At 35.5% G+C, this 12,345-nt stretch overlaps 2 protein-coding genes and 1 pseudogene across 4 annotated transcripts; all 3 read left to right on the top strand.

Moving 5' to 3' along the window:
• The first annotated feature begins 823 nt into the window (after nucleotides 1–823).
• On the top strand, nucleotides 824–4,242 carry LOC111316578 (F-box protein SKIP14-like). Its single transcript, XM_022918563.2, has 2 exons — nucleotides 824–2,321; nucleotides 2,800–4,242. Exons 1-2 carry the CDS (start codon nucleotides 1,413–1,415, stop codon nucleotides 3,358–3,360), a joined length of 1,470 nt encoding a protein of 489 aa, XP_022774298.1. The 5' UTR covers nucleotides 824–1,412; the 3' UTR covers nucleotides 3,361–4,242.
• Nucleotides 4,243–4,535: 293 nt separating this feature from the next.
• On the top strand, nucleotides 4,536–7,241 carry LOC111316579 (cytosolic Fe-S cluster assembly factor NBP35 pseudogene; annotated as a pseudogene). Of its 2 annotated transcripts, none has more exons than XR_016333089.1 (2): nucleotides 4,536–5,074; nucleotides 6,121–7,241. The product of XR_016333089.1 is annotated as a cytosolic Fe-S cluster assembly factor NBP35 pseudogene, transcript variant X2 (transcript). The 2 variants fall into 2 exon arrangements; XR_016333088.1 differs by having other exon boundaries at nucleotides 4,936–5,074.
• Nucleotides 7,242–9,073: 1,832 nt separating this feature from the next.
• Nucleotides 9,074–12,023, top strand: LOC111316574 (putative disease resistance protein RGA1). Its single transcript, XM_022918557.2, has 2 exons — nucleotides 9,074–11,611; nucleotides 11,718–12,023. The coding sequence occupies exons 1-2, from the start codon at nucleotides 9,266–9,268 to the stop codon at nucleotides 11,736–11,738; spliced, it is 2,367 nt and encodes a 788-aa protein (XP_022774292.2). The 5' UTR covers nucleotides 9,074–9,265; the 3' UTR covers nucleotides 11,739–12,023.
• The last annotated feature ends 322 nt before the right edge of the window (nucleotides 12,024–12,345 follow it).

Genomic DNA, 12,345 nt, shown 5'->3' with positions numbered 1-12,345 from the left:
ATAAATACATAAATCGTCAAATTTAGCTCTAATTTAATCCTTTCACTTTATCAAAACATGGTACAAAGATACCAAATATGTTGCAACAACCCTAACCCAAATGGGTTTAGTGACATAACAACAATTGACATGATTTTAAACCTTAACCATGTTATTATACTATTAGAATTAATGGTTGCACCCTAATTAGTTGGGGGCATGGGATTATGATAAAAACAATTTGTTTTCAAAAGATTGAAAATTGTGGGAAACCTAAGCATGACAAAGTAGATTTGATGATGTGAGAATGGCTTGTGAAATGATGTTTTAACACACTAATTTTAATGCAACCAAATGCTTTGAAGATAACATTATTTGGATTTTGTGAAAGAAAAAATATTACAATTCATTAAAATTTAATACTAGATTAAATGTCAATATCACACTGTTTTATCCTCATCATATACCATGCCAAATTAATTGTCAAAATATAGCAATATAACCCATTAATTTTAAATGATGGAAATTTACATTTTACATTTACCCAAACTTAGAGAAGGGATATTCAAAATTTAGCTTTTTTATTAGGTTTTATTTAAAAATTTTAAAAAATTCAATCATAAAATGTATTTATCAAGCTCGATTATCTTTTGTATTAAATAAGCTATATGATTAATAACAATAATTTATTTACACTAATAATAGATAGAAAGTGCCCAAAAAATTAAAAAAAAAAAGAAATACAAAGCTATTAATTAATTATATTTTATATGAAAAAATCATTTTGATTTTTTTTTTGAAAGTCACTACCTAAATAAAACTCTTCAAAGGGTTAAACCCAATTGGCCAGGAACTTTGTTTCCTCTCCCTTCTTTCTCTCCTTCTTCTCTCTTATTTTTAGCCATCTTTGTTTCCTCTGTTTCTCTTATTTCTTTACCCTTTTTGTTTTTCTGTTTCTCTTTCTCTCTGCATTGCTCTTTGCATGGAAAAGTTTGGTAAAAAACTTTTGATTCTTTGTCTCATGAATTATATTCTCTCATAATAAAAAAAAATTCTTTTTTTTTTCTTTCAAATCCCTTGTGCTTCTTCAGTTCTCTTTCTCTCTCTCATTGTTTCAAAGTTCCAGTTTTTACCTTCAAATTCACATAAAAAGATAAAAAAGATTTTTTTTTTCAGCTTAAATTAGGGTCCTTTCATTAGGTTTTTGCAAGAAACTCTATTGAATTTCTGGCGTCTTATGTTTTTCTTTAGGTCTTGTTTTGTCACCTGAAAAATTGGTTTTCTTGTATTTTGATTACACTTCTATAAATTTGATTCATTTATTTTGGTTGTTGAATCATCTTATTTCTTTCAATTCTTGGCTGAGTTTAGGGTTCTTGATAGAGGGTAATTTTTTTTTTGTGGGATTTGTTGGTGATTGAAGAATAAAAAAAATGGCTTTGAATTGGGATGATTTTGGGAATTCTTGGAGTTGCAACTGGGATGTAGAAAAAACCCATTTAAGTGGAAGTGGCAACAGTGAATCGAAAGGCTTTTCTGAGGCTGTTAATGATGATATTGTAGCTAGATTGCCTGCAGATCCATTTGGGATGGAAATAAGGTCTACTTTTGCTGCAGCAATAACAGGTTGGATTGAGGGTTTTGAGAATGATTTTGGGTCAGATTTCTGTGTGTTTGGTAAACAAGATGGTGATGAAAAGAAGATTGCTGATCAACATTTGTTTAAGGGTCTAAATTGGGTTTGGAATGGTACCATGAGTTTCCAACAGGAACAAGGTAACTCTAGTTTTTATGGATTTGGTTCCGAAGATGTTGATAAAAAGATTGGTGATCAATCATCTTTCTTTAAGGGTATGAATTGGGTTTGGAATGGCACCATGAGTTTTCAACAGGAAGAAGGTAACTTTGAAATCAACGAAATATCAATCCCAAATGATGATTTTAATGGATTTGGGATTGGTAATGGACTTTCCAACGGAGATTTTCTGTTCAATGATGAAGGTAGAGGATTGGAGGATTGCAAGGGAGTTTTTTGTGATGATAACGAAGGAACTGCTCCAAATGATGCTTTGTTTTTTGCTCTTGGTTATCTTGGTGTTGAGGATCTCCTTGCAGTCGAAAGGGTCTGTAGGTCTTTGCGGGATGCGGTTAGAAGTGATCCTCTTCTGTGGAGGAGCATCTATATTGAACATTCATTGAGTAAAAGGATTACCGATGATGCTCTTTTGAAATTAACTAGCAGGGCTCAAGGCACTCTTGAATGCTTGAGTCTGGTGGGATGCGTAAAGATCACTGATGATGGCTTGAAGCTTGCGCTTGAAAGCAATCCCAGGCTTAATAAGGTTAGTGTTTGCAGTGCAAGCAATATGTTCAATTCTTATACAGTGATTGATTTGTTATAGAATTCGTAGATATAAATATATGTAAAATTCTTGGGTCAGTTTGTAGTATACTTGGGAATTCCATATAAGTTAATTAACTAACACATGGATTGTTCCTTGTCTTTTTGATAGCATTCACTGGATAAAAGTATTTTATAGAGTGGTATTTGTAAAATTCAAAGGCACTTTAGGATTTCAATGGGTGATAAGATTCTGGTAATTGTGGTGCTATGCTGCTCTAGCCACCACAAAATTGTCTATATTAGTTTCAAAATTTTATCACTGGTCATTTATTGAAATTGATTGTTGTTGAAAAGTCCATATTTTAATCTCCTTGAAACTTCAGAGCTTACTAGAATTTATTGAAGCTGGATTTGACACTGTTTTTCTTCTCTCTTAAGTCAAAGCAAGTTAACAAATTTGCACCTTTTGGATGCAGCTAAGTGTGCCAGAATGTACAAGACTCAGTGTTGAGGGCATTTTGTCCAATTTAAGAGCCTTCAGGTCTGCTGGGTTCCCGGGAATAAAGTACTTAAGAATAGGCGGACGCTTTGGTGTAACAGAGGAGCAATTCAAAGAGTTGAAGTTCTTGCTTGGTGCAGATAAACCAATGCAATTGGGAGCACAAAAACCACAATTTTTTCGTCAGGGGCAGTTGCATCTCATGTGTGATGATGATAGGGCCATTGACATTGAGGTTTGCCCCAGATGTCAAAAACTGAAACTAGTTTATGATTGCCCATCAGAGACTTGCAGAAGAACACATCATGCTGCTCAGTTGTGCAGGGCTTGCATTCTCTGCATTGCACGCTGTATTTGTTGTGGGTGCTGTTTTAAGGATTGTGATTATGAGGAAACATTTACTCTAGATTTGCTTTGTTTTAATTGTTGGAAGCAAATCCTTAATCGTGAAGAAAAGCCAGAAGTAATGGGTGCCTCCTCTTCTAAGCACACCGTCTTTCATCAAGAGACAAGGTATCAGTTCTGTTTTTATGGCTAGCTTAGAAGACATTCTATTCCCTTTGGCTGCGGACTGTGGACAAGACATCTGCACAACCTAGCAGGTGGCTGTTGAATACATGCATAGATGCCCTAGTAATGAAGTTTGACATGATCCATGCACCTTATGCAGCTTCAAATTGCTACCTTAACTTTGTTGGTTCATGCAGTGAAGAATTGAGGTCACTTCTTTTGATCTTGTGAAAAATCGAGGTTGGTTGGCAGGAACAAGAATGAGATGCTGAAGACAGATAAGCTGGTGAAAAAAGAACAAAAAATGGAAAAAGAAAGAGAAGGTAAAACAAAAAAAAAAAAAAAAGAAAAGAAAAGAATTACTGGGCATGAATAAACATTTCTTAAGGTGGGCTGTTTTTTTGGTGGGAGGACATGAAGCAAGTGTTCAGAATGCTTTCTGTCTGTGTCATTGCATTGTTCTTCATCCAATCCTTGTGAATGAGGCGAAGCAATATTGGCAAGCAGAACAAAGAAAAATGGTCTGGAATCTGGATGGTGTCTGCTCTCCAGTAGCCAGGGAAACAATGCTACATGTTCATCGTAACCCAAGACGCATCAGGAGTAAATCCGTTATTTTCATAGGATCTTGTTGCAAAGATTGGAAGATAACTGTAATCTGATCTGATCAACGGGGGCTCTTATTCTCCAGTCATTGTTCTTCTTTCCCTTTGCATCGAACACCAACATGTCCACCGATGGATTGTTTTTGATGTCAAAACAACAATAACCTATGAAAGTTCACCTTAGTCCCTTATGTAATGAATGAATAGTAGGAGACTTTGCAGTGTCCTTTCTTGTCTTTGGTTTCTGACCTGTAGATTATATTTTCCTGGACAAAACAATGCTTTAATCTTTGTTCTTCATGACAAATCATTTGCTACTCTTAATTAGCCATTAACTGCATCTAATCTTCGTTTTCATGTTATGCAGTGTGGGCACAAAGGTGAATAAGATCTAGATCTGATGATTTGAATGATGATTTGAATAATATTCATGTAAAATATTAAAATTTATATGTTTTTATTATATTTTACACGAAAATTATATATTATACAGAAATATAAAATTTATTTTTTATATTATTATATTTATATAAAATTATTATTAAAATTTTAAATTGTGTTATTTTTAAATTTTATATTCCTAGAGTATTCATATCGTGTCATTGAATATTTAGATTGCCAGGTCGAGGATGATCAATTTTTCTCTTAAATCGAAAGGTTGCTAAATGGACGATTTTTTCGTTAAGTCCATTTGGTCTTTATCCATCTTTTGGCAATGGCATTTCCATTCTGCCAAAGCCCATGAACTGAAAAAATAATTAATACTTAAGCAGCCAAAAAGAAAATTCGCAGTTAAATTAAGAACGGTCGACAGTCGTTGCCTTATTTAAGTCGAAAAACTCATTTTTTTGCTGCCGCCATAGTTAGAACTCGAAGCTCTCTCTTTTTCTCGCTACTTTTTTTCAGCAAAAACATCGACCCATGGAGAACGGAGAAATCCCGGAAAACGCCAATGAAATTATGTTTTTTCGGGTTTGGTAATTAATTGTTATTTCTAGTTCTGCGTTTTTATTAATTTTCTTCATTTCTGTTCAGATTGTCCTGGTCCTCAATCGGAGTCCGCGGGTAAATCCGATGCATGCCGAGGTTGCCCTAATCAAGAAGATTGTGCGACTGTTCCTAAGGGCCCTGACCCAGGTTTGCTCTTTCCCTCTTTCCCATCATTATATTTTCTGGGTCTTGTTTTTATTTTCTTTTTCATTTATTATTTTCATGGTGATGGTTTGAGGTTTGTTTGTGAACTGTTTTTTATGGCTAGAATAGAATTTCAGGTTTCTTTTGAAATTTTAACAACTTAGAAATAGCATATGGAGCTTTACTGGAGAAAATAGCATCTGGAGATATCACCAGCATGGTTGTTATATAATCGATTGGAGCTAGAATTTGTTAATAAATATTAATGGAGATGCAGCTCTCGTGTTTTGAATAATAAGAGAATGCTTCAAAGGTTCTAGTATTGTGTGTTTTAGGAAGCTTACACCTGATTTGGGTCCAATAGCTTAGTGCTTTAACTGGATTTTCAATTCTTATAGGAAACTGAAACTAGTATAAGATGATTTCGAATATTGTCTTCTCGAAATTTGCTGTAAGTTGCATATGCCAGTGCATTGGTTCTTATCTATCTGAGGGTTTTGACTTTTTTCTCTGATTATCACCCTTTAAACCAGCTCTTTTTGAACTATGAAGGCTGTCTTGTGTTTTCAACGTTCTTGTAATTTCTTTTAACTATTTGCCACATCTTCTTCTTTTAAATTTTTATAATGAGTTCACATATAATTGCCTTAACTGTCTAAAGCTTGGCAGTTGTAATGATGCATTTGACAATTAGTTAATTGTCTTAGGTTTTACCTCATATATTAAAGAGCAACTGTTTAAAGTGAACATATATGCCATAAATGAGACCTGATGAATTTCTTTTGGCCTATGTAATTTTCCTCTCTCCATTTTGGTTTTTATATTGCCTTTTGCTTTTTCCTCTCTTCTATTTTATATGTGGCATATGTGGGTGTTGTATGCAAGGGTTATTGACTATCTTATGGCTAATCACATATTCATGACGGTTTATAAAACTTCAAGCTCTTTTGCTTCTGTCCTAGCTTGACCATGTTATCTGTCATATGAATTGATTACTAACATATTAATATTTAATCCATTACATTCTGCTGACTTGCTTGCAATTGCAGAAAGAATGGCTGCTGTCAGGCATAAGATACTGGTTTTATCAGGGAAGGGAGGAGTTGGCAAGAGCACTTTCTCTGCCCAACTCTCATTTGCACTAGCAGCAAAGAATTTCCAGGTGGGTCTACTGGATATTGATATTTGCGGTCCAAGCATTCCAAAAATGCTTGGCCTAGAAGGGCAAGACATTCACCAGAGCAACCTTGGCTGGTCTTCTGTTTATGTGGAGTCCAACCTTGGGGTAATGTCAATTGGATTCATGCTCCCTAATCCTGATGAAGCTTTCATTTGGAGAGGAGGACCACGTAAAAAGGGGCTCATCAAGCAATTCCTTAAAGATGTATATTGGGGAGAGCTCGATTTTCTGGTTGTTGATGCCCCACCAGGGACCTCTGATTAGCATATCTTAATTGTCCAGTTCCTTCAGGCTACTGGTATAGATGGAGCTATCATTGTCACCACGCCACAGCAAGTCTCTTTGATTGATGTGTGTAAAGAAGTTAGTTTCTGCATAAAAGTGGGGGTATCAGTTCTTGGAGTTGTTGAGAACATGAGCGGCTTTTGTCAGCCATTGACAGATTTCAGGTTTTTGAGGATGACTGAGACGGGTGAACATACTGATCTCACTGAGAAGGTTATCGAGTATATGAGGGAGAAAGCACCGGAAATGCTAGATCTCATTGCTGCCAGTGAAGTCTTTGATAGTAGTGGTGGTGGTGCAGCAAAAATGTGTACAGAAATGGGAGTACCATTCCTCGGAAAGGTGCCATTGGATCCACAGCTTTGCAAGGCAGCTGAAGAAGGTAAATCTTGCTTTGCTGAACAGAAGTGCAGGGTAAGCGCTCCTGCATTGAAGAATATTATTGAGAAGCTGATGGCAAATTATTGGCGTGAAGAAATGTCTGTGGAACAGTAGCCTAGGGTGAACTAATGTTAGGAGATCTTTGGGGAACAGAAATTTGTTTGCATGTTATGTAATATTCTTTCCTCATTCATAATTTTCTGGAAGTTCTGTGGGTTACAACACTTGAGTTGTAAAAGTTCAACAATCTATAGTCTGCACACTGTAACTTTACAAATTACAACTTTAATTTTTTTATTTAATTCTGAATTTACTTTTCATAAATTATGCTTAAATTCATAATACCATTAAATTGAGGAATTGGGGATGGAGGTGTTGATAGGATCACTCACCCACTACAACAGATGTATTGGTGCTCGTCAGTACATACATTTATTCCCCTACAATCTTCAAGTTTATGGAGGGTTGGATTGTGGTTTTAACCGGTTTTATGCCCTCAAGCTTCATCATTTGGTTTACAGCAGGTTACCAATCAACAGTTAAACTAGAGCAGGCATTAGATCGTGGTGCTGATCCTCTGGCCATTAACACCACTGATGCAGCTACTTCTTGTGAAGTCCTTCCTTTGGGAATGAAGTAGACCTCTGGAGATGGTATGTTTTGTTTTTAATTCGAGTGAAAAGCTTCCAAGGTTTCTTCTTCCTCTCCTTCTTTTCACTTTTATATTTGGAACTTGATCAAAATTTCAAATTGTGCTATGAATCTGTTTGGAGTAACTGGTATCAGGTAAAAATTTTTTGCTTCGTTTCACTTTCTGATTATAATTTGACTGTCAAGATTCTTTTTACTTGTATTTATTAAAGCTATTTGTCTTATCAAGGTCATAAACATTTGAAGCCTGTCATGATTCTTGTATGGCAGGAAGTGAAGGCTACCCTTATTACGATGGGATGTTATATCAGTCAAGCATAGGGGACTACACCAGAAGGAACGTTAGCGATGGAAATGCAGATGCAACTAAGGAAGCAATTGAGTTAAGTTCGGGTGTCAAACCAAACAAGCATTTTGGATAGAGGATGACTACAGGTTGTCTGGAGTCTTGACAAGGACACCCCTTTAAGAAATTATACTCTCCGCCTTGATGAGGCCATTTGAAGTACTTAACTCGCTCCATTTCCTATAAGTAAATTGCAAAATTGTTTATCAGATATTACGAGACAAGCCTAAGGAATCGCTATTGAGTTTGTACCTTTACAATGAGGCTGAGTGCAGAGCTGTTGGCACTTGACACTGCAGATAAAACATTGTTCACAGCAGATGATATCCATGATTTTCTTACTTGCAGTGGCTTAGCATGGTTAAGAGAGAGAAATGGATAGGCATCCATTCTTTGGATGATCTCCAATGTACAGATCAGGGTCTAGGCCAACTGAAATTTTGTTTTTGATGGCCGCCGGTACTCTTTCTATCTATTACTCTCTCCAAATTACTTATGTTCAAACTTTCTCTATACAAATCACTTGATAATATAATTATAATTTTATCTTGTGTTTTATAGTTCCAGGAAATATAAATAAAAGACTGAAGCAGAGGAGCCGTTATCCATGGGAAGAAAAAGAGCTGATAGGCTTCTACCTCTTTTGTGCTTGTGTTTATTTAAAAAAAAAAAAATTCAGTATTATGTGATTGTTTAAAACTCTGTAAAAGCTTATTGTGCGTCTATTGCTGTACTTGGTCCCTCCTTGTGATATTGTTGTTTGTATGGATTTATTGTGAGATTTTTAACTTGCAATGCATTATTTTAATGTATGGACTAATTTATGTTTAATATTTGTGAGGTGCTAAAGTTAGATAATAAAGAAGTATTATTATTTTTATTATTTTATTATTAAAAAAAGCTCTTGGGATATTTTATTTTCATAAAAAAATTTTTAATCACTACATGAAAATTATTTATGCTACTTATTTGATAATTTTGTCAAAAAAAAAAAAAAACCTTTGCAGTTGCTTAGCAGTTGATGTGAAAAGCTTCATCATTTGGTTTAGAGTTGTTACCAGTCAACAGTCAACAGTCAACAATTATAGATGTGGTCCCCATTTTACTCGCTACCCAATCCCAATGTCACCAATGTAGTTTCCCTGAAATTCCAGATCTCAGCTCCCTATAACTTCCCTTTGACCATTACCGACAACTCTTTTTCTTCTGGGAAAATGGCAGAAGCACTTGTTTCTGCAATTATAGAGCAGCTAGTAAATGTTGTTGCCGAATAAAGTTGAGTTGTATGGTTAATCGCCCATCAATTTTCTTTCCCTAATCAATCAATTAATCTCTCTCTCTCTCTCTCAAAATGGCCGAAGCACTTGTTTCTTCCATCTTGGAGCAACTTACAGCTATCACCATTGAGAATGCGCGGCAAGAGCTGAAGTTGGTGACAGATGCTGATGTCGAAAACCTTGAAAGCAATTTTAAGGCCATCCGCGATGCGGTTGAAGATGCAGAGGAAAAGCAAATTGTGGAGAAAAACGTGAAAGGTTGGTTAGATAAGCTCAAAGAAGTGTCTTATGACATGGAGGACGTGTTGGATGAGTGGAGCACTGCACTCTCCAAGTTACAAACAGATCCTGAATTAGATGTAAGTGCTTCTATTCCCAAGAGGTTGAAAACTTCCTTAATTTCATGGGTTTCTTCTTTTTGTCAAGTTCCTAGGCATCATGACATTGCTATCAAAATAAAAGGAATCAATGAAAGGCTAGATCACATTGCTAAGGAGAAAGATAGATATCATTTGACAAAAAGAGAAACCAAACAATTTAGACGAGTAGAGAGCACATCTTTTATTGATGTGTCCAAGTTACATGGTCGAGATGAGATTAAAAAAGAGATAGCGGAGAAATTGTTGAATGGGACTAGTGAAGAAGGCTGCATTCAGACCATCTCTCTAGTAGGGATGGGAGGGATCGGAAAAACAGCTCTTGCTCAATTGATTTTTAATGATGATCAAGTTCAAGCACACTTCCACGATGTAATTTGGGTGTGTGTCTCGGACACTTTTGATCAAAACAAAATTGCGAGAGCAATATTAGAAGGCCTCGATCAAAATTCACCTACCAACCTCCGAAATACAAGTCCCTTACAACATGTTCTAACCAAAATTTGTGAAAAAATCAAAAGTTCAAAATTCTTGCTTGTTTTAGATGATGTGTGGACAGACCATGATGAAAAGTGGGAGCCACTAAAAGCTGCTCTTCAACAAGGCACGACTGGAAGTAGGATTTTGGTGACTACTCGTATAGAATCAGTTGCCACTGGGATGGGATCCTCTCAATCTCAAGTGTTTCGTTTGAAGGAATTATCTGATGAAGTTTGCTGGTTAATACTTAGTCAATTGGCCTTTGTGGGAAAGGGAAATGAGTTGCGTGAAAACTTGGAGGGTATTGGAAGGGAAATAGCAAAGAAGTGTAAAGGTTTACCACTTGCTGCTAAGACTCTGGGAGGTTCATTGCGGGAGAAAAATACTAGGAATGAGTGGCAAATTATACTTAACAGTGAGATATGGACATTAAATGTTGCACAAGAATACATTTTCAAACCTCTCTTGCTAAGTTATTATGATTTGCCCTCACAAGTAAGATCATGCTTATTGTATTGTGCAATCTTTCCCAAAGATTTTAGTTTTTGGCCTACTGAATTAATTAAGGTTTGGATGGCACATGGTTATCTAAAGTCTAAGGAGAGTTCAGGGATGGAAGAAGAAAAAGGTGGTGAGTACTTCAACTACTTAGCATCTCGTTCTTTTTTCCAAGATTTTCATAAAGATAGTCATGGCAAAATAATTGTATGTAAGATGCATGACATGGTACATGATTTTGTCCAATATTTGACAAATGAAGAAATTGTGGGAGTGGAGGTTGACAGCAGTGAAAATGTGAGGCTGGATTTACCTTCCAAAAGGAATCATCATTTGAGGGTAAATATTGCAAAAGGGGGTCAATTTCCTGTGTCTATAGAAGGCATAGAGAAACTACGGAGCCTTGTAGCTGATGGTGAAACGTGTGATGTAACTGGTGAAGCCTTGCAAGCCTTCTTCAAGGGAGCGAAACGTCTAAGATTATTGGATTTTCGCATGGGTAATGTGCGTTCTTGCGCAAATGTAAAAGAAATTCCAGATGAAATAGGGATGTTAATTCATTTGAGATACCTTAATTTGGGTTGCTGTGAGACTTTAAAGGAATTGCCCGAAGTAGTGTGTGAACTGCATAATTTGCAATACTTGGATCTCTATGGATGTATAAATCTTGAGAAACTACCAGAAGGTATAGGGAAATTGATCAAGCTGAGGTATCTTGGTACTGGTCGTTGTGAGAGCCTAGAATACTACCCAAAAGGGATTGGGAGATTAACTTCTCTGAGGCATTTAACCAGAGTCGTAGCGAGAGTAGATGGCAATCACGCCAAAGAATTCAGTGTTGGAGATCTGGAAAACCTGAACCTCCTTCGTGAATATCTTTATATGGAAGTGGTGGGAAATGTGCTAGATGTGGAAGAGGCTAAGAGAGCCAAACTTCACGAAAACGAACATCTCAACTGTCTGATTATATTAGACATAGGGCATGGACCGCGTGTTCGCGAGGAAGACTATATTCAAGCCTTAAACGCACATCCTGGCTTATCCATAGAGTTAGCATGGGCGCCGGTACTCTCTGTCTATTACTCTCTCCAAATTACTTTTGTTCAAACTTTCTCTATACAAATCACTTGATAGTATAATTATAATTTTATCTGGTGTTTTATATTTCTAGGGAGTATACATGCAAGACTGAAGCAGAGGAGCTGTTATCCATGGGAAGAAGAAGAGATGATAGGCTTCTACCTCTTCTGTGCTTGTGTATATTAAAATAATAATAATAATAATAATAAGTATTATGTGATTGTTTAAAACTCTGTAAAAACCTATTGTGTGTCTATTGCTGTCCTTGGTCCCTCCTTGTGTTCTTGTTGTTTGTATGGATTTATTGTGAGATCGTTAACTTGCAATGCATTATTATAATCTATGGACTAATTTATGTTTAATATTAGTGAGGTGCTGAAGTTATTTGTTCTTCTTATATATATTAGTTTTATGTAATTTTTATCTCTAAAAATTCATCTTAATAAATAATTTTTTGAACTATGATAATAATAAAAAAATATTAATAATTTAATTTTGCTCTTGGTATAGCATAAGTAAATTTTGATAATATTTTATAATAATGAAAAATACTAACAATTTAATCTGTATTTAAAAAGAAAGGGTGAATTTCATGTATGATCTCTAACATTTTATTTTGATTTCATTTTTAGTCTTCAACCTTGGAAAATTTTCATTTGAGTTTTCAACTTTTAAACTGGTTTCCTTTTTGTCATTCCTTTAAATAATTTAGTTAATTT

Source organism: Durio zibethinus, chromosome 24 (assembly GCF_047325235.1).
Source record: "Durio zibethinus cultivar Kanyao isolate XHJ-2024 chromosome 24, ASM4732523v1, whole genome shotgun sequence".
Classification (NCBI taxonomy): Eukaryota; Viridiplantae; Streptophyta; class Magnoliopsida; order Malvales; family Malvaceae; genus Durio; species Durio zibethinus.
The sequence above is the reverse complement of the archived record's forward strand: the minus strand, read 5'-3'. Positions and strand labels throughout refer to the sequence as shown.